Source organism: Rhinopithecus bieti, unplaced genomic scaffold (genome assembly GCF_001698545.2).
Source record: "Rhinopithecus bieti isolate Rb0 unplaced genomic scaffold, ASM169854v2 scaffold_1527, whole genome shotgun sequence".
Taxonomy (NCBI): domain Eukaryota; kingdom Metazoa; phylum Chordata; class Mammalia; order Primates; family Cercopithecidae; genus Rhinopithecus; species Rhinopithecus bieti.
In genome coordinates, this window is record NW_016803625.1 from 244,401 (window position 1) to 266,699 (window position 22,299).

General features: G+C 34.9%; 1 protein-coding gene across 1 annotated transcript in view; it reads right to left on the bottom strand.

Moving 5' to 3' along the window:
* The window catches only part of CHD1 (chromodomain helicase DNA binding protein 1), an 81,947-nt gene that overhangs the window by 44,685 nt on the left and 14,963 nt on the right, over positions 1 to 22,299 (bottom strand). The window contains 9 exon segments of the mRNA XM_017890732.1: positions 959 to 1,086; positions 2,029 to 2,207; positions 2,439 to 2,539; positions 3,247 to 3,472; positions 4,868 to 5,136; positions 5,236 to 5,385; positions 6,951 to 7,015; positions 7,852 to 7,977; positions 8,972 to 9,173. Coding sequence (XP_017746221.1) covers positions 959 to 1,086; positions 2,029 to 2,207; positions 2,439 to 2,539; positions 3,247 to 3,472; positions 4,868 to 5,136; positions 5,236 to 5,385; positions 6,951 to 7,015; positions 7,852 to 7,977; positions 8,972 to 9,173 — 1,446 coding nt within the window.

The following is a 22,299-nucleotide window of genomic DNA, read 5'->3' on the forward strand; positions in this document are numbered from 1 at the left end:
GTATTATAGAGAATATACCACTTTTATTAACTACAAATAATAAATGTAAAGGTATTTGGCTACTCAATCACTAATGTTGTAAGAAAAGTAAAAGGAGATGACCACTTTAGGCCAGAAGAGGCTTAAAGATTAATAGTAATGGCCGGGCGCGGTGGCTCAAGCCTGTAATCCCAGCACTTTGGGAGGCCGAGACGGGCGGATCACGAGGTCAGGAGATCGAGACCATCCTGGCTAACACGGTGAAACCCGTCTCTACTAAAAAATACAAAAAAATTAGCCGGGCGAGGTGGCGGGCGCCTGTAGTCCTAGCTACTCGGGAGGCTGAGGCAGGAGAATGGTGTGAGCCCAGGAGGCGGAGCTTGCAGTGAGCTGAGATCCGGCCACAGCACTCCAGCCTGGGCGGCAGAGCGAGACTCCGTCTCAAAAAAAAAAAAGAAAAAAAGAAAAAAGATTAATAGTATTATGTTTAATCAATTATAAAGACAATAATGCAATTCATCTACTAGTAGTAGAGTCCAGATATATTATTAAATAAGTAAAAAGCATATAGGAAGAACATAGATTAAAAGAAAAAACCTACAGCTAAATTGCAACCGAGAGTCAAAAAGTAGAGTAGGGGCCACAGAGGACAGAAAAAAAACGTAGAAGACTAAATGGATATTAAAATAACTAGGAAAAAGAGAATATTCCAGGAACAGCATGGGATGAGAATGGATATGCATTTTGATTTTAAACAGAATAAAACGTATTTTAAAAGGCAACAATCAAGTTAAACTCAAACTCCACTGGATTTTCTTCCTAGTATGTAATATTGTTTATATAAACTAGGAAATACAAAGAGTAGCATATCAACTGCCAAAGAGTCTTATCCTTTATGTAAATGGAAATCTTTTCTGAATCCTGTATTGGTAAAATTCTTACTCTGTCAAATTAAAGAGATGATTCAAAATACACTTACTTGCACCAAGAATGAGCAAGCCAATTTAAACCATTCAGTTGATAATCTCTTAATTCTAAGCCCTCATGTCCTCCAATATAGGATGGCTGCTTCTTCAGGGCTACAAATCTTGGCCTTTGTTTTAATACCTTCAGCAGAAATAAAATTATGTAGAATTATTAAATATAAGAAATTATACTAAAAGATGAAAGCCTCAGCTTTACCATAAATTCTTAAATTTCCTCTCTAATCATCAAGCTCAGAGATTCCATTACTCAAAATGTATCTGAGGATTCAGTCAATACTGTTTTCTACTACTCTAACAAAAATGAAAAGTGAAATATTTTGCCTTCTTTTTTAAAGAAAAATTTATAGAGAAAATTAAGTTCCCGCCAAAATACGAATCTCATGTATATCACATGCAAAACCTATGTTAAATTGTTCACAACCATTGCTCCAGCCTTAAGCTACAAATAAACCATAAAACTGGCTTAGCTTACCATTCAATTTCTGAATTCCAAGTTATCCCTGTGAAGAATGTAATTCTTTTAATAAGGAAAGAAAATCTAGTACTATACAGATCTCAACACTATCACTAGTAACTTTGGGTAAGTTACAAGGATTCAGAAAGTATTGTACAAGGTAGTTCTGGATACTTTCCTATATCCCTCTCCTCTTTCTCTACCTTCTAAGAAAATATCCACTATCTTTAATATTGAGCATATCTCTAGTTTCCAAGAGCTTTTTTCTATTTAGTCTCCCAACCCTTTCCAACAATCAACATAACCAACTTATCTTTCTGACATAGTGATGCTCAACAAGATAAAAGACAGTGTAACATTTAAGAAGATACACTGACCAAAACGTCACTTATAATTTTTTTAAAAGAGAAAGTTTCAAATAAAAAATTATAAAACTAAAAAACAAAAACACATAATTGCAGGAAGTTCACTTCCTGTAAGACCAATTAACCAAGAAATATTCTCCCTTAGTCTATCTGAAATCAGGATCCAACTGTTGTATTTAGGCTTGTAAATATTTATAACGCATAAATATATTTTTAATAATTTAAAATGTTAGACAATACTCACTTTGCAATCTTTAAAAGGAGTGGTTTTTGATTGGTTCCTGCTAAAATACTCATCAATGCACGCTTGAAACTTTTTGGAAATAAGAGCTCCATCTTCCCAGCTGCACTCTGAGTATGGAAGGCCCTGCCATTTGCAGTAATAATCAGGATAACCAGCTGCTGACTTTTGATTGGAATGAGCTGTGAGATAATCAGGCATTTACTTATTTTTTTTTTTTTACATTTAATCATCAGATGCATAATTCTTAGTAAAGGCTGCACGAGTAAAATTTAGCTATCTAGTTTACAATACGGTTTTAGTAAGAGCAAGCTACTGTGTTTGATGTGTAAGTGGCAAATTTATGACTTTTTTCAGATTATTTCAAGCATAAAAAGATAAAGTTTTTTTAACCAGAATCATTTATCACTAACCAATTATACGTTCCACTATTTGATACTGTTTATGTAGATCATCTGTAAGTTCTTGCTGGCAATTATAATATTCCACATCTTCTGGAGAAGCATTTTTCAACCTGAAAATTATTAATCCGGGAACAGACTTAAAAATCTCCCATAAATAACCTGTCACTCCCCCATCCCCAACACTATTTGTAGCACAGAATCTCCCATTTTGCCACTATGTGGGCCAAGTTTCAGTAATAAAGAAACTGAAACAGGAATAAGGCATCATTAATTTTTAACTAAAATTCTGTAATTTGTAATGTATGAGACACTCTATGTGACTGTTATCACGGACAGGTTTAGATAGATACACCCCTAGGAGTTTTACCTTGAGATGGAATAAAATCATCCCTCAGTACCTGCAGGGGATTGGTTCAGGATCCTCTACAGATACCAGAATCTGAGGATGCTCAAGTCCCTTACATGAAATGGCATGGTACTTGCAATATAGCCCACACACATCCTCCTCTATACTTTAAATCATCTCTAGATGTTCTTAAAATACCTAATTTTACATTTACAGTGTAAATAGTTGTTACATTGTATTGTTTTTAATTTGTATTGTTGACTGTTGTTTTTTTTTTTCCCTCCGAATACTTTCAAATCATGGTGGGTTGAAACCAAGGATAGAAAAGCTGTGGACAAAGACAGCCAACTGTATTATAAAGTCTACAGTTATTTTAGGCTATCATTTAATGTTACTATGTATTCTTTATTAACATAAAGGCTTAGTAATCTTTGAACTATTAAAAAAAAGTATGACATACAGCATACTTACCATCTTTTTGTTTCCTGATCTTTTTTCTTATAATTATCCAATTTTTTCATTCCTCTAACATTCTGCTGCTTGAGGGTTTCTTCCGTCTCCCAAGTGTTGTGGATATGGGACCATCCTTTCCATTTAATTAAATACTGAATCTCTCCTGGTTCTTTGTTTTTTTCAAAGCCTGCATTTGGGTCACCATCTGCTTCAACTGCATAGATGGTTGTAGTAGCACCAGTAGCTGAAAACAAAAGCACAAGTTTCTTCCATGTAATTAATTCTGTTGTAGGATTATATTTCAACTCAAAATTTCAAAATATGAACACAAAACATAACACTCTTAAAGTATCGGGGATATAGAAACATGGGAAATTCTACTGCTCATAAATAAAACTAAGAATTTCAGAATTATCTAATATAATCCCCTCTTTTTTCAAATTAGAAAAAATAAAAAGACAGAGGTCCACCTGAGATCCCACAGCATTATTCTATAATTATCCACAATATATGAAATGTGGTCAGGTGGAGGCCCAGCACGGTGGCTCACACTGGTAATCCCAGCACTTTGGGAGGCCAAGGCAGGTGGCGGATCATGAGGGCAAGAGATGGAGACCATCCTGGCTAACACAGTGAAACCCCGTCTCTACTAAAAATACAAAAAATTAGCCAGGCGTGGTGGCAGGCGCCTGTAGTCCCAGCTACTTGGGAGGCTGAGGCAGGAGAATGGCATGAACCCGGGAGGCGGAGGTTGCAGTGAGCCAAGATCGCGCCACTGCACTCCAGCCTGGGCGACAGAGCGAGAATCCGTCTCAAGAAAAAAAAAAAAAAGAGGGCCGGGTGCGGTGGCTCATGCCTGTAATCCCAGCACTTTGTGAGGTCGAGGTGGGTGGAGCAGAAGGTCAGGAGTTCGAGACCAGCCTGGCCAATATGGCGAAACCCCCGTGTCTACTAAAAATACAAAAAAGTTAGTCGGGCTTGGTGGTGCATGCCTGTAATCCCAGCTAATCGGGAGGCTGAGGCAGGAGAATTGCTTGAACCCGGGAGGTGGAGGTTGCAGTGAGCCAAGATCGCGCCACTGCACTCCAGCCTGGGCGACAGAGTGAGAATCCGTCTCAAAAAAAAAAAAAAACAAAAAAACAAAAAAAAGAAAACGTGGTCAGGTGGTTATTAAGAAGATACTCAGGCTAAGCAAAGCATGCTTTTATAAAACATAAGTAAAACAACAACAACAAATCCGCTCTCTTAGCTTTCAACACTGTTGAAACATCTTTAACACTTCACTCTTTTTTTTTTTTTGAGATGGAGTTTCGCTCTGTCACCCAGGCTGGAGTGCAGTGGCGTGATCTCAGCTCACTGCAACCTCAGCCTCATGAGTTCAAGCAATTCCCTTGCCTCAGCTTCCCAAGTAGCTGGGACTACAGGTGCGCATGACCCGACCCAGCTAATTTTTGTATTTTTAGTAGAGACGGGGTTTTGCCATGTTGGCCAGGCTGGTCTAGAACTTCTGACCTCAGTTGATCCACCCGTCTCAGCCTCCCAAAGTGTTGGGATTACAGGGTGACCCACTGCACCCAGTCCTTTACTCTTGTAAATATTGTTTAAATAAGCAAACAATAAATGGTTTTTAAAAAACTACCTCCTTTTCTCCCAATCCGACAATCCATAAATCTTTCTATGGTTTCAAATTCCTCTTCCTCAGGTTGAGGAACGTCCTCTCCACAGACTTCCAGTAGGTCATCAGAATCTGTTTTCATTTCTTCATCCTCCTTATAGCTAACATTAACAGTTGCTTGGCGACGAGAACTTCTTTTGTCATTATCATAATCTTCTTCATCATCCTCCTCAGACGAATCAATCTGTCTCTTTTTTTGTCCAAGAATCTTCTTTCCATTTTTTGACTTAGATCTAGGAAACAACAAGAAGAAAAAAAAAAATTGAAAAACTATATAAACAAAGAATGAACACCTTCCACAATCAATTTTCACCACCAAACTGAGACCATACCTATTTTGAGGTTTTCTGCTTTTGACTTTGTTTTTTGGCTCATAATCAGATTCTGTTTCATCACAACTGCTTTTATCTCTCTCTTCTTCAGATTCTGAATCTGAACCAGACTGAGATGGAGATCCTGACCCAGACATTTGCCAATCTTCACTGTAGACAAAATTTATAAAGTATTTTTATTTGTACTTACACGGCAAATTTTATCCCTAATACAAAGATGATCAAATCAACTAAACTATATTCCAGGTATTATCAAAATACTGTTGCTTTTACTCATGCTAAAATGATGAAACATTTATAGAATAAAACATTCTGGATAATATTCTTCATAGACTTCTCTCGCAAGTCTAGTTTTGTTAATCAGTTAGACGTCAATGAACAACAAATAAATATTTTAATTTTCACTATAGATGAAAATCTTGTAAAATTATTCTACTCGCCCTCTCAAAAAAGAGATACTAATCCATGCCATTTTAATTCTCTAGAGGCTGTGATTCTGAAAACATCTTTTAAACTGATTTTTTAAATAGTGCACGTTCACTAAGAAAAGCTTACAGAAAATGTAAAACAAAACAAAAAAAAGAGAGCAACACTAGTACCATCTCAAACATTCAGTCTGAGTACCTTACCTTTATTATTATTTTTAGCTTATTAAGTCTATTTCATTCCAATCAACATGTAGAGAAAAATAATGGATGTTAATATTTTGCTATCATAAGAAGTTCAAATGAAAGGCACACACTGAATTCTTACAAATACACTATATCCTATTTCAGCTATGCTTCTGTTTCATTGCTCTGTATCTTTTGCACCAATTGTAACTATGATGAAGGCTACATAAACAAGCATATATGATAATATCTGCTTATGATAAAAACATGATAGAAGCAAATTTTTTACTTTGAGATCTTTTCAGGGCTTGCATGCCAAAAGTCTCCATTTTGTATTTTATAAAGGAAAAAAACAAACCGGATGATCCAATATACGTCTATTAATAGAAGGATCAGAGAGATTTGTAGAAAGAGAAAGGAAAAAAAATCCAAAGATACATGACTGACCTTTCAGAATAAAAGATAGAACAGACTAATAAAAGATACGAGTATTCACATTAAAAATGCCTGAATCTTTTGGGAAAAGCAAGTAACCAACCTAATAGGCAGAATATCAAAGGCAAATAGGAAAATGAAAGTCAAGAAAATGGAATAATGTTTCCAAATCATTAAAATAAACATGGATTGAAATTCTGAAGTATTCTTAATACTTGCTGGGTCAAGACCTTTAGGAAAATACAGTGAGTTTCCAGAATGAGTTCTACAGTATGAAGTAAATTTCACATGCAGCTGAATAGTAAGGATAGCTATTAACATAATTTTAAGAATCATCCCAAATCAGTCATCCTGTCATCCCTATATTCCTATATTCCCAAGTTATTAAGATTTTCTGATATTACAACTAAGGAAATCATTAAAGTTTAAAATATATAGGGGAGTTATAGGAGATAAAGAAATGGCATAATACCCTCGGGTAGTCACAAAAAGATAAATGTTAAAGATTTATCTTTAAATGGTGTAATGGTGTAAATTAACTTTATAAAATGCCATGAACTAAGAATTTAGAAGACTTTCCTTTTGGGAACAATTTTCATAAAGAAAGAAATATGAAATCATTAGGATTTTTCTAAAATGAAGAAGTCAGTTGAACAAAAAATGACATACTCTCTATGCTTTTTCCTTTTGATCTCACTTGATGAGTCATCGGAATCTTCACTGCTGGAAGAATCCTGCAGAAAAAAAATAAAGTCAGTATCATCCACTAATGATTAGAATGTAACCATATCAAATTTTTACTTGCTATACTATTTAACATTCACTTTACGAATAACAGCACTTGTGAAGCCTTTTTTAATGTAGTTTTATTTATATTAACTAGCTGAAAGGAATTAGTAACATTTTTATTGCAAATTAATATAGCCAGTGAAATTAAGTAAACAGCAAAGTGTCAGCATTTTGTATAAAACCTTAAAATCTACCCTCTCTGGAGACCATTACTGTTGCCTAGTATAGCCAAAACAAGAAATCCCAGGTGCTGGCATGCCAAGTTTTGAACTTTTTTCTTCACCATTACTATTACTTTTGTTGTAATTTTCCTGAATGTTTTGTGCAAACATACATGTATGCATGCTTGCACACACACAAAAACTACATTGTTGAAACAATTTACTCTTTCAAAAATATTATGTTGAGAATTGTTATTATTTTGTACAAATATGATTTAATGGTATAATATTCCTTCATTCATACATGTATACGGATATATGTGTGTAGGTGCATATCAAATTTAATTATTTCCCACGGAGTTCACATTTAGTTTATTTCTAACTTTGCTGTGATGAGCAAATGCACACAAATGTCCCACTGCTTATTTTGGATTAATCCCTAAAATTGGAATTATTGGATAATGCAAAAGGTGTATTTCAATATTCTTGATATATACACTTAAAGTATTTCCTACTTATTCTTTCAAAGCACCTATTATTTTTAATAATTTCACAAATACTAGTTAAGTGATTCAGCAGCATGTCCACTTTTAAAATAAAAGCTCATGACGAAAATGCACCTCTTCTGATCCGCTATTAGATGAGGCTTGATGATGTTGTTGTTGTTGCTGCTGCTGCTGCTGCTGCTGCTTCCTGAGCATTGCAGATCTCTGAACGGCCAGAATACTAGGACTAGATTTCCAAAACTATAATAGAAATATAAACCAGTGAACGATGAAGTATTAAGAAAACTGCAAAGAAGGTTAATTTATTGAAAAACCGTACCACCATCTTTACTGCCTCAAAGTAATAGACTATTTTCCTTACCTATATGTAACATGATTATCATTGCAATATAATTAAATAAAATGCTGAGTTTTAGTTATGTATAAAAAAATGGTGTGTTGAGTTCCACAGACAATATTAATCAATATCCTCTTGATGTTAAGAGCATCTAAGTGATAATATGCTTTATTAGTGCAACTCATAGTGTGGTTACCTATTTTATCAGTGTGAGGTGAAGAGGCTGAGTCAGAATATACACCAACGATGTCACCAGGCACATTGTTTTAGTTCAGATTTGGTGGGGGGCAGTAGCAACATTCTTTTCTATGAAGGAAGCATGTGTCGATTTATATTCTGGCCCTCAAGCATCTTATCTCATCACAGACAGGTACTCTGAGTAACACTGTACACTACCATGAGGTATAGACAAGTTTTTGTATCTCTTGTAGTAGTTTTTTTCAAACAGAATAGCCCCTTATTCTATTCTATCATTATCTTTGAGGAATCTGAGTTCCATTAAATTATTCTGCTAGTAGCAATAAAGTATTTCCTTTGAAGATCTTGAACGTAGAGATCATACACAGTAAGGTTAACAAGTAGACCTCAGGATGTCTTAAATTTGTATCTATGACACAATGGATATTTATGAAACTCAATTTCTGCGTAAGAGGCAGAAAACGTTTCATCTGCCTGCATGTGATTTACACTTTGTGTTTTCTAGTTCAAAAATGTATCTATTCCAAGCCAATTAGTCCACACGTGTACCACCATGAATGTGAGGATCACTAAAAGTAAATTTTAATTTAAAACGTTGTCTTCTCTAAAAGCTAGATTAAGAATGGTATAAACCAATCCTCTAAATTTTCCCAAAGTAATACAAGCAATCTACCTTTCATTGGGTATTTTATTGATTACCTCAGCTCCATCAACTTTCGGTGGTTTTGCTTGAACTTTGTTTTCTCGGGAAGTGTCTGACTCAGACTCTGACTGACTGCCTGATTCAGATCCGGAGTCAGAGTCACTGCTACCTGACTGGCTACTGCTTCCATCACTACTGCTTCCAGAACTCGAACCAGATCCAGAGCCTGAAGCTGACCCAGAATCATCATCCGACTGGCTATAATTTGAAAATAAACAATTTCAAACAAAATTCATTAGGAATTTAATTTTTCTTAGACGTCAGCAGAAAGCCCCAAATCATTAAATTTCACTTCATACTTAATACTTCAACTATCTTTGGCCAACAAAATAGGAAAATAAATTGACTTAATCTATAGTAACAACTGTCATACTTGATAATTTATACGTGATATATTACATACTTGATAGATTTATGACATTTTATAGATTTTTATGGCTAAAACATAAGCAATAAGATTGTAATCTTCTTCTAAGACAAAATGCAAAATCCACTAAGTATAAGATCCTGGGTTAGAAACTTTGAGACGTCAAGAGTTGAAGCCATGATACCTTCCTTTATAAAGTTCTAGCAATTATAAAGTAAGCAATGTGCGAAAAAAAGATTAAATGTGTTAAAAAAAAAATCTTACAGCAATAAGCAGAAATTTATTTGTAGTTTCTGCCTGTTTTCAAGTTTCCATCTCTATCACTCCAGGAGAATGTAGATTATTATATAATTGAGCTATGATAAAATATAATTTATTTTAAAAAATCAGTAACACTGCTTGTCTGAGAAAACATTTATTAATAGTTCTTCGTGGATCTGTAGCAATAAATCTGAAATAGCAAATTCTCGTATTTCCTAACATGTATACACATACATACAAAAACAATTAACATTTCATAAACTATCTTTTTTACCATTTCTAATTTTTAGTCCAAGATAGAGCAGAAATGGTCTGGACTAAACAGTTCATTATATAATTATCCCCAAGGTCATTTGTTTATATGTTGAAAACTAGGGCATTAAATTTCTGGTACATATGGTAGAATCAGATTTTGATGTAATTTAATTTGGCTTTACAAGAAACCACAGGTAACATAGTTTACAGATACACAAGAAAATACAAGCTTCCTGTCCTCTTCTGTAATTTTCTAAAATGCCACCAGATGGAGGTATTTACTCTAAGACAACACAGTAATTCTCTTTTTCCCAGAGCAAGAATTTAGTAATTTCTGCATGAAAACAGAAATAAAAGTTTGCAGGAAGAATTTTGATTCTACAGGTGAGATATATAAATGCTTAAAGTATGAATAAGCATTGTGTTTTTAAATCTAATGGAATAAATGTTATATTCACAGAAACGGTAAATTACAATTTGCTTCTTAAAGGCTTATGTTATGAACATAATTTTGCCATCATGTCTACTCTCTGGTCACATAGTTTTGAGGTCCAAAATAGCATATTAAATTTTAATTTTAAGGCCGTATTTTACTTGCATCCCTTGAAAGAAATTTTAGCAATGATATTAGAAGACTTTTTTTCCTGACATACAACTTTATTTTTCCCTTAACACAGCAGGTAAGCAAAATATTTCATTTACTCAATACACTTTATTGAGAACTATCATGTGTTAGGCACTGGGGACAGATTGAGATGAGATGAAGTCCTTACCATTAAAAGAACTATTTAACCTTGAGACAGTCATATAAATGGATAAATATCATTCTTTGCTATGTTTAAAACAACTGATCCACATCTATGGGGAGCACTAAAGATACAACCAAGTTTGGTACAGTAGTCAGAAAACACTTAGAAGATAAGTGCTGTTAAATGAATTCCTCAGCAAAGAAAGAAAGTGTATCTCTTTTGAGGAATCTGAGTTTTACTAAATTATTCTGCTAGTAGCAATAAAGTATCTCCTTTGAAGATCTTGAAAGTAGAGATCATACACAGTAAGGTTAACAAATAGACCTCAAGAGGTCTTAAATTTGTATCTATGACACAATGGATATTTATGAAACTCAATTTTTTTCCAGAATACCTAGCACAGTGCCTCACACAGATGTGTGCTCAATAAATGTGAACAGTAGATAGATGAATAACTGAATTGTGGGGGCTACCTGTGGGCCTGTAATTCTTATTAGTCATTAGTCACTCCAGATGCATAGCTAATACAAACTGCTTGTTATCAAATCAAAATTCTTAAATAAATATAGAAATCTTTCCTTTCACATTCTTTAGGCAGTAGTACTGACTGGAGATAAAAGCAACAACCCGAGGCTAGGCTACTCTAATTACACAGGTTTATTGTTAGAATGCCTTTACCTTGGGTATTAGAAATACTGAATAAAGTATTTTATTGAGTTGTTCTTTAGGAGGATAAAGAATACGCAAAAAGAGCCAGGAGCGGGGGCTCACACCTGTAATTCCAGCACTTTGGAAGGCAGAGGCGGCTTGATCACCTGAGGTTGGGAGTTCGAGACCAGCCTGACCAACATGGAGAAATCTCGTCTCTACTAAAAGTACAAAACTGGCCGGGTGTGGTGGCGCCATGCCTGTAATCCCAGCTACTTGGGAGGCTGAGGCAGGAGAATCGCTTGAACCCTGGAGGTGGAGGTTGTGGTAAGCCAGGATCACGCCACTGCACTCCAGTCTGGGCAACAAGAGCAAAACATCTCAAAAAAACAAACAAAAAAACAAGATGCAAAAAGAGTAAGGAATATCTTATTTACTGCTATAGAATGATCTAAGATATAGTTTGAGTGGAAAAAAAAAAGTTTACAGAATGCCTCTTTTGCATAAGAAAGAAAAATATTTATATGTATTCGCTTCTATTTTTTGAAAAGCAACAATGGCAGAATAACCCAACTAATTAAAAAATGATCACCTAAAGAGAGAGGGAGGGAAGAGCAGAAGGAACAGCAACTGAAATGCATCTTCAGTTTTAGAGTTACGTAAATGTTTTGCATGATTTTTTTAAAAGAGATTTTAAAATGAAAGAAAATATATATGGGCCAGAAAAAAAAATTATAGACTTAAAACTCTGAGCTAAAATAGGTCAAAAAACCTCTCCCTAATAAAGAAATTTTATTTCCACCTACTGCTGCAAATGCTCGTTCCAAAATAAAAGCTGATCGTGGCCTTCCTTTTAAGTCTTCTGTTTTGTAACAAAGTTCAACAAACATCTATGAGACCTTTCAGGAATCTCTAATTCTCCAATCTATTTTCAACTAGTTGCTCACTTAAATCCCTAAGTTCAAGCTATGGCAAGCTACATGTAATTCTCTGAAAGCCACTTACTCTTTCTACTTCCTGCCTTTGTACCATTCCTTCTCTTTTCTTTTTATTATGTAATTTTTTAACTTGAGTCCCACCTCACAGCTACTCCTCCAATAAATCTCTGCCAACTCTATCTCAACCCAATGTTAAATAGGGTATCCTTCCTGAGCACTCCCAAAACTTCTTGAATATATACCTCTATCTTGGTTACGAGCAAATGATGTAATAATCACTGTAGTGTTTTTGTTTTCAGGTACCCCATCTAAGACCTTATGTTCCTTGAACGCTGGGATTGGCTTATTGCTGCTCTTATGTCAAGAATTAGATGAAGAGTACAATGTTTCACAGGTAGATGAATGACTAAATAACTAAATCAAAGAGATACAGGGGACACAGTTTTACGTATTTTATGTAAAACTCACAAATTTGGCTACTAAATCTCTGATCTCCAATTAATATTTTATTTTAGGTAACAACCAGTATTACTAATCTTTTACAAAACTGAAGTATCTGTACAACACGTAAGAGTTATCCTTAAAGTATATTAAATCTCACTAGCACAATAGTATTAAAGTGGTAGGTAGATTACTAAAAACACTGAATTCTTAATTCAGATAATACACCCATGGAATAAATAAATAAATAAACCCACTGAATTCTTTTCCTCACTTAATTCACAGAAGAAAAACCACCATTAATAGGTACTGTGATAAAAGTGTTTTCTTAGGGTAAATTAAGGAGAAATACCACATTTAAAAGATAAAATAGTAATTCAAATTAAAGTGTCTTTTCAAGTTTATTTTTATATACAATTTCAAATATAAACTGTAGAGCAATATGATGAATTATCATGAACCTATCACCCAGCTCCACAATTAGCAACTCATACCAATCTTGATTCAACTAAGAAACTATTTGTAAACATTTGCAATACCAATATATCTTAAAAGACCACTTCTTTAATATCAAAGATTTAATATTATTAAACATTTAAATTAAGTATACTGAATATTAAATATCCACATCAGGCTATACTTTTAGTCTCATAATTGTTTCTCCCATTCTGCTTTCTAGATTTTGCTAAGTGCACCTGTGTTATCATTTAACATATTTTTCTATCCCTTGTATTTCTTGTAAACTGGCTATTATATCTAGAGGCTTGATCAGATTCAAGTTCTGTTCTTGACAAGAATAATTTATACGTGGTGTTGTGGACTTCTACCAGATGGCATTTAATGTTCTGTTGTTTCATTTTGTGTGAGATTTAGTAAAAATCTGTGGATTCAGGTACTGCCAGCCTTATCCATCCATTATAAAGCTCCCCATCACTTCATACTTAGTATTTTTTAGCAGCCATTGACGATCATATGTTTTCTTCCATTAATTAGAGGCAGTAAAGTGGTGACATCATTCATTAGTTACCCAAAACATCTTTTCTTCATTATTAGGTAGAATACTTCTATAAAGAGAAACTTCTCCCTCATTGTATTTGTTAACTCTGAGGTATATAGTTCATGAAGAAAAGGGATTTTATTTCTTTTCCTTATTTACCAGTTTTCAAAATGAGTTACATTGCCAGCATCTTCTAAAGTTGACCAATAATTTTTTTTTTTTTTTGAGATGGAGTCTCGCTCTGCTGCCCAGGCTGGAGTGCATTGGCGCGATCTCAGCTCACTGCAAGCTCCGCCTCCCGGGTTTACGCCATTCTCCTGCCTTAGCCTCCTGGGTAGCTGGGACTACAGGCGCCCACCACCTCGCCCGGCTAGTTTTTTGTATTTTTTTAGTATAGATGGGGTTTCAGCATGTTAGCCAGGATGGTCTCGATCTCCTGACCTTGTGATCTGCTCGTCTCGGCCTCGCAAAGTGCTGGGATTACAGGCTTAAGCCACTGCACCCGACCGACCAATAATTTTTTAAGTCCCATTATGAACTCATGGATTTGAATTTATTTTATAAATTTTAATCCACTGTCAGCATCCTTGATGTCCAAACTCTCCCATCTTTTGCCAACAGGAAACCCTTTATTAGCTCCTAAGTCCTTCTGACAAGACCTGAAGTAGTCTTTGATAACCTAACTGCCTTTCTAGTATGACAGGATGTACCAGACTCATCCTGTGTATTTGTCGCCTGGGGCTATAACCCAGTCATTTTATCAAAAAGCCCTTCTATTTATAATAAATTAGAAACTAAGCTGCAATAACTACTGGACTGGTTGCCTTATTTAGGATGTTTCAATGGAATGAGCTAGAATGTGTATATTTTTAGAGAAAATACATTAAGAATTCATGTAATTCAAAACTGCAGGCTTTTTACTTCGATTGTATATTCAAGTCATCACTCGGGCTGAGTTGGTTGCAAATGGCACTAATTATTTGCTTTATTTCATTTTTAATGGTTTCAAAATAATACCATTATAAACAATATGATTATTAAAGTTAAGATGACTATGCAATTATTTTTGTTTTCAGGAATACTCACTTCTACAGTCAAATGACTGCTATAAAGTCAGGTAAAATATCTCTGTGTGACCACCAATTTGGCACAGTTAGGACCATTTGCTTTTTAAAAAGACCATTTTGCTTCTTTTTAAAATAGAGACTGTGCTTTCTTACTACTTTTGATTTTATGTTGCTTTATTTACTTGGATCCAACTTTGGAGATACAGAACAAGTTATGGTCAGAAGTTCAGCTTCCATTCCTGACTCCTGTACACTATGTTCTCTCTTCCCCTATAGTAACCATTTAAAATTTTTTATTTTCCCTTTTAACATAAGCAAATTATGAATAAGAATGTTTATATTTCCCCTTTCATAAATAATCATTAACATATTTTACTCTTAAATAAATGGTAGCAGATTATATACACATTATATCCTGGAGATCATTCTGCAGTAGTAGACATATTTGTGCAACTGCATATACTCCATTTTGTAGATGCACCATGGTTTCATGTCCCTCACGGATGTACATGTTGTCTTCAGTTCTTTGATTCTACAAATAGTGATACCAAAAAAAAAAAAAAAAAAAAATGGCCCTCTGCAGATATCTTTTTTATTTACAACAGTGTGTCTTTTGATGTGCTATTTATCAACCAATGTAAACTCATCCTCTCTGAAGTTTTAAATTTACAATCACCTAGCACCTAGATTCTGACTTCTAAATACTATTCCACACTTAAATAAACTACAGCTCCTTTGAGAAATGGCAGGTGCTAAGGCTGCAACAGGGAAGATACAAGATGAGTCTAACAACCTTCCTGTGCCAAAATGAAAAAAAATGCATATATATGGAGGAATGTCAAAAGTACAGAGGAAAACAAAAGGACATGGGAGCCAACTTGAAGGGGCTTCCACTGACCAAATCTGATTTGAGTATAAAAATAAAGACAGTGAACGATCACTACTCAGTAAATAAAACAGGAACCCTTGAGTCGGTGCTGATGACAGAAACAGACACACAGAGGAGGGCTCTGATAGAGCTCAGAATGTCAACTGGTAAATGTGGACAGGATATTAGTCTTAGAAAACCATAATTATGCAATCATTCAAGGAAATGCTGATTTGGGCAAAAAATCATCATCAATGGATACTAAATCTAGGGGAAGAGTTTGCTGAGTAGGATAATTTACATAGACTCAAAGTGTCTTCTCACAAATTGCTTCTTAGCTGTTAACAAATGAATTAGAAATCACAGTGGAGAAACTGGACACCATGTCCTGGTGATTGAATATAGCGTCACTAATAGGGGCAGACAAACAATGTGAGCTGCAGCTGTGAAACACTTGAGAAGATGTATCGTTACCTACACACTTCTCCAGCCAGGTATGCAGAGTAAGGAACACATAACTTGGATATAATGTTAAGTGAATACCAGAAAAACTCAATTTGAGACATATATTCCATAAAATAACTAGCTTATAGTCTTTCAAAATGCCAATATCATGAAAAACAAAGAAAGAGGAACTGTCCAGATTAAAGGAGATTAAAGAGATATGACAGTCAAATGCAATATGTAATCTCTGTACTGAAAGAGATTGACCAAACTGGAATGCAGGCTGAAAATTCAAGTACTATATTAGTGTAAATTTTCCTGAACTTAATAAACAATACAGGTCTTAAAAGAATACTTTTTTATTCTAAAATATGTACTGACTGTTACGGAGAATGGTCTAAAAGAAAAAAAAATAACAAAGAAATACATACTGAAGTGTAAGAGGTGTGATTTTTGCAACCTACTATATCGCAAGTTTTCTTCATTAACATCCAAGATTATGAAATCTTCTTTGCAGGTAGTAAAATGTACAATGAAGCAAAATGTAAAAGCCACAGAAGTAAAGTGAACATGACAGGCAACTAAACATTCAATGTAAGAAAAATGGAAATACAATTAATGTATAATGTATCAATAAATTGGCCAAACTAGGCCAGTAGAAATAAAATAACAAAACTTCTTTTTAAAAAATCTGAAAAGATAAAAATGAACATTAAAGAAGGCAAATGTCAAACTGGGCACGGTGGCTCATGCCTATAACCCAGTACTTTGTGGGAGGATGAAGCTGGTGTTACCATTTGAGACCAAGAGTTCAAGACAAGCTTGCCCAACGTGGTGAGACCCCATCTCTACTAAAAATATAAAAATTAGCCAGGTGTGGTGGCACATGCTTGTGTTCCCAGCTACTCAGGAGGCTGAGGCACGAGAATCACTAGAACCCAGGAGGCAGAGGTTGCAGTGAGCCAAGATTGAGCCATGGTACTCCAGCCTGGGTGACAGGGCAAGACTCTATCTCAAAAAAATAAAATAAAGAAGGCAAAGTCAAATGTATACAATAGCCACCTCAGAAATTGCTAGTAGCACTAGAGAATAGACTGTTTATGTGTATTTAAACATTATATGTCAAAAGCCTTAGATCTATTTTCAATTACATTAAACAACACATTTATTTACTTCTATTCTTAGCACATAAAGATTTTCTTTCTTGTATATATAATTTCCCTACTTTTTATTTCCCTTATTTTTTTTATCAGTTAACAGTGATTAGATGAATTAGATTCCAGTTGGGGGTGTTGGGGAAACCCTGATAGAAGGTAAACTAATTTTCCACAGAATTATAATGGAAGATGGTGTGCTTGACAAAGAGAGCTATAAATAAAGAAATTAAAGAATTTTATTTACTAAAGAATAGAGCATAGTGCACTAAATTCTCATCCTATGCCTCTTGTTCCCTTCCACCTATAGCTACTGCTTAAGTGTCAATGTCATTCGAAAGAGCTTCTTGCTAGGCATGGCGGCTCACACCTATAATCCCAACACTTTGGGAAGCTGAGGCAGGAAGATCACTTGAGGCCAGGAGTTCGAGATCAGCCTGGACAACATAATGAGATCCCATCTCCACCAAAAAAAAAAAAAAAAAAAAAAAAAAACTTAGCCGGGCGAGGTGGCATATGCCTTTAGTCCTAGCTACTCAGGAGGCTGAGGTAGGAGGATCGTTTAACCCAAGGGTTCGAGGCTGCAATGAGCTATCAACTGTGCCACTGCACTTTAGCAGGTACAACAGCCAGACCCTAACTCTTAAAAAACTGGAGGCGGCCTTCTTTTAAGGAATTCTTGGAAGAATTTTTGAACACACACTTACAGGGTAAATTCTGGACTAACTTGATGTTCTGAAGTTCAACCACAAATTATTTTCCTCTAGCTCTCTAGCCCTTTCTTCTCCTTCTAGCTGTATTTATATCTGTACATTGGTTAGATGAGTCTCAAGTTTCTGCCACATAGAACTAATTATTTAATTATTTAATAAAAAAAGGAAAATATGATTTATTTGTTAGTTGGTGCTATGTGCCAGATATTAGGTTCTTACTTAATCCTTTTATTTTCATAATACAGACAAATAAATTCAGGATCAGAGAAGGCTGTGTAAATAAATGCCAACATTGTAATAACAAGGGTACAAATTATGAATATATATGGAGAACTAAAAGGAAGTTCAGAAAAATAAAAGTCACTAATTTCTTAGGATGAGAGGAGTAGTTTATTTTTTAAAAAATTCCTTAATGTTTGCGGCAGAAAATGTGCCCCTCCCTATCCACCCAGTATCCATTTTGCTTGTCCTCTAGTATTAATAACCATCCCCCCAGTTTTGGTTGACACATGCCCACCCCGCTAAAGATTAGCTTTCTCAGTATCTTCTACAGCTCAGTGTAGTCATATGAGTAGGTTGTGGCCAATGAGATACAGCTAGAAGTGATGGTGATGTGTGATTTCTACATCATAGCCTTAAATATGAAGTGGCTTGCCTTAAATCCTCCCCCTTTGCATCTTCTCCCTGCTAGCTGAAAAGGGTAACCACTAGTATTGGAAGTCATACATTAAGAAAAGTAAGGCTGCCCAAAGGTTTGAACTCCCTTACCTGGGAGTGAAAGAGAAGTAGTTATAATTAAGCCTCTGTGTTTTTAGTTCTCTAATACAGTACCCTAACTGTTTCTCTAGCCTAACAGCTGTACTAACTTTGTGAAATAAACATTTTGGAAAGACTATGTTTTATACATACACAATTTTAACTCACCTGCTCATATCCTCAACTAATGAGTATTGAGCTAGAGTTTCTATTGGCAACGAAATGCCATAGGAAAAAAAAAAAAAAAAAAACTTTATGTGAAAGTAAAAAGATAAAATACAACTGGCCCGATTCCTGACTGAGGAACTGGAAATAGGGAAAATGCAATCACATGCATGGTTTTATGGGGAGTGATTTCAGAACTCAGCATCAGTATCTTTCTCCATACTTTCCCCTCTGTCTGGAGAATGCTTTCTCTCCAAAGCAATCAATAAAACTTTTCACTCTTCAAGACTATTCAAAACTACGACTATTCAAAACTATGTCCTTTAGGTAGCCATTCCCTGATTTCCCCAGGCACACATCACTGCTCTAGCTCATGTTCCCACAATACTGTGCTCATGTTACTAACAATTCCTTCACAATATTACAATTATTTGTATACATATATCTCTCTGCTAACTACGTCTTGAAGATCATTCAGTCAGGACCTTAATTTTAGTTATTTTATAGACCATTGTCCACTTTAGCATGACTGCAGAAACAATCTGGAAAGTAGTAAGCAATGACTAAATGCTAAGTATTAACAACAACAAAAAAGAATAGTGGCCAAAGTCAAGCAATGGTTTTCCAACTTTTTGGACCATGACCTATATAATACATTTTACACCATGATGGAGTATACACACAAACAGAAATAAAAAGTTTGATCAAATAGTACAAATAAAAACTGTAAAAGGTTTCAGAAGACCTGGAAAACATCTTCTCATCTGTACAACTCTGAAAACCAGGTAGTTCCACTGCTTTGTTAAGCACTGACCAGCAAAAACAACAGTTCCTTTCAGCATTCTAAACTACCAATCCAAGACAAAATTGTACTATAAACTCTTCTTAAAGTACAGTATGATTCTATTTCCTTAAAGTTTCTAACTGAAGAAATTTAAAACTGCTGAAAGTGGAGCGATACTAGGAGGAGTAACTTTTAACATGACTGATTTCAAAGATGATTACTTAGTTGTGTTGAACCTGGGATAAACTCAAGAGAAAGTATTTTCTAGTAAGCAGAGAATGATCAGATGAGAAATAAGGGCTATGGATATATACATTGAAAAGTCACTGAAAAATAGTTTCCTAACATACATACAAAATTTATTACAATATTATGACATGAATGAAAATCTCTAAATCTTTAATTTATAGTTATAACAATCAGGCAAACCTTAACGATTTTTCCCCCTTTAGTATTATTATCTATCAGGCAGAAAAGTCTAACACACACAGAAATTATGTTTCCAAAAAATCAAGTGAGGTTGGAGAGGGTAATAGGAGTTAAGAGATTAAATTAGATTGGCTATGAATCGAAATATGTTGAAGCTGTATGGTGTGTACATGGGGCTCATTTTACTACTGTCACTACTTTAACATAAACTTCAAATTATTAATAATAATATTTCAGTTAACACAAATAATGCCTACATTTAAAAGTTCAATTTTGGCTGGGCGCAGTGGCTCACACCCAAAATCCCAGCACTTTGGGAGGCTGAGGTGGGTCAATCACCTGATGTCAAGAGTTCAAGAACAGTCCAACCAACAAGGTGAAACCCCATCTCTACTAAATACAAAAAATTAGCCAGGCACGGTGGCACATGCCTGTAATCCCAGCTACTTGGGAGGCTGAGGCACAAGAATCGCTTGATCCCAGGAGGTGAAAGTTTCAGTGAGCCGAGACTGTGCCATTGTACTCCAGCCTAGGCATCAAGAGCAAAACTCCGTCTCAAAAATAAATAAATAAATAAATAAATAAATAAATAAATAAATAAATGTTCAATTTTAAAGAGATTACTGATATTTAGTTTGCTTTTTTAAAAAGGTTTTGGCAGGGCACGGTGGCCCACGCCTGTAATCCCGGTACTTTGGGAGGCCAAAGCAGGCGGATCACCTGAGCTTGGCAGTTCGAGACCAGCCTGACCACCATGAAGAAATCCTGTTTCTACTAAAAATACAAAATTAGCCAGGTGTGGTGGTGCATGCCTGTAATCCCAGCTACTCGGGAGGCTGAGGCAAGAGAATCGCTTGAACCTAGGAGGCAGAGGTTGTGGTGAGCTGAGATTGCACCATTGCACTCCAGCCTGGGCAACAAGAGCAAAACTCCATTGCCAAAAAAAAAACAAACAAAAGGTTTTAAAATATTTATATGCTTTTATATTACTTTAATGAATACTGCCACAAAAAAAATGAAGTTACCAGCAATCCAGCAATATAAAATTTTAAACTAAATTATTTGTTATGTGGTATTTCATCTGTCTGCATATACCTATGAGTGTGTAATGCATCTAAAAAAAAACTTCTTTTACTGTGAGTCATGTGGTTGAAAGTGAAATAAATAATGTAGTATGTATCAGATACTAGATTGGACACTAGGTTAATCCTTCACTATAAAATACATTCTAAAACTGGAATAGATAAAAGATGATTAGGAATTTTGGTACCCCATATACAACTAATTCTGATTCTTTTACTATAAATTTTCCTTTCATATCAAACCTCTGCCGTTTACTAATGTAACTGAGGACTGAATCATTTAGAACTCTGAAAACAGTATTACAGAAGTAATAATAATCAGTATCAAGCACAAAACAAAAGACTCTTTCTTGTTTTAGGCTTGTAGGAAATTCAGACTGTTACTTCACTCTTTTCCAAAGGCCCCATGCCTTGACATAAAAGCTTTTGATCCTAAGACTCATGATCTTTTACTAACATACTTTTCCTTAGTATAAAAATTAAATCACTCTGCTTTTGCTTAATCCTGTCAAAATGCCTTACCACCAAAGTCACATTACCAGGACATTTTTAACATATGTGAAATTTAAGATTATCATGGTTTAAGTCGATCCCTCCAAAAACAAAGAACCCCCCCCCAAAAAAACCCTCTTCCTTTTAATATTGGGCTTGATACTTGTCCTTATGATCAAACCTCACTCCTACATTTGAACGGCCACAGATTTTGGTATCTCTCTGCATTTATGGTATTCACCTGATATATACATGTATTTTTGAAGACTTTTATCTCTTTCTTGACTATAAGCTTTAAAGGAACTCAAATTTTAGAATCCCATGATATCTACCACATAGTAATTGCTCAATCATCTAAATAACTATCTGAAAACAAACACTTGTATTTCTGAAAACAACAGTAGAACTGAGAAATAGCTATTCGGAGTCATTCTCATTAAGACTAACCCACTATTCTTGTGCCTTATGCCTCAGTTCTGAGAGATACTGTAGACACTGAATTCCAGAAGTCAGTACTGTTTGAATAGAACTTTCCACATTTCCAGCTTTGTCTCTACATATTTTAATCTCAATAACTTAGATCTCAATCTATCTACACCAAAGAAACTTCTGAGCGCAATTTAACATTTAAAGTTGACTTCTGACTCAACAGTCACCTCATACCATAGTGATAGATAATATATTTTCAATCATAAACACTAATTTTCTCAGTCA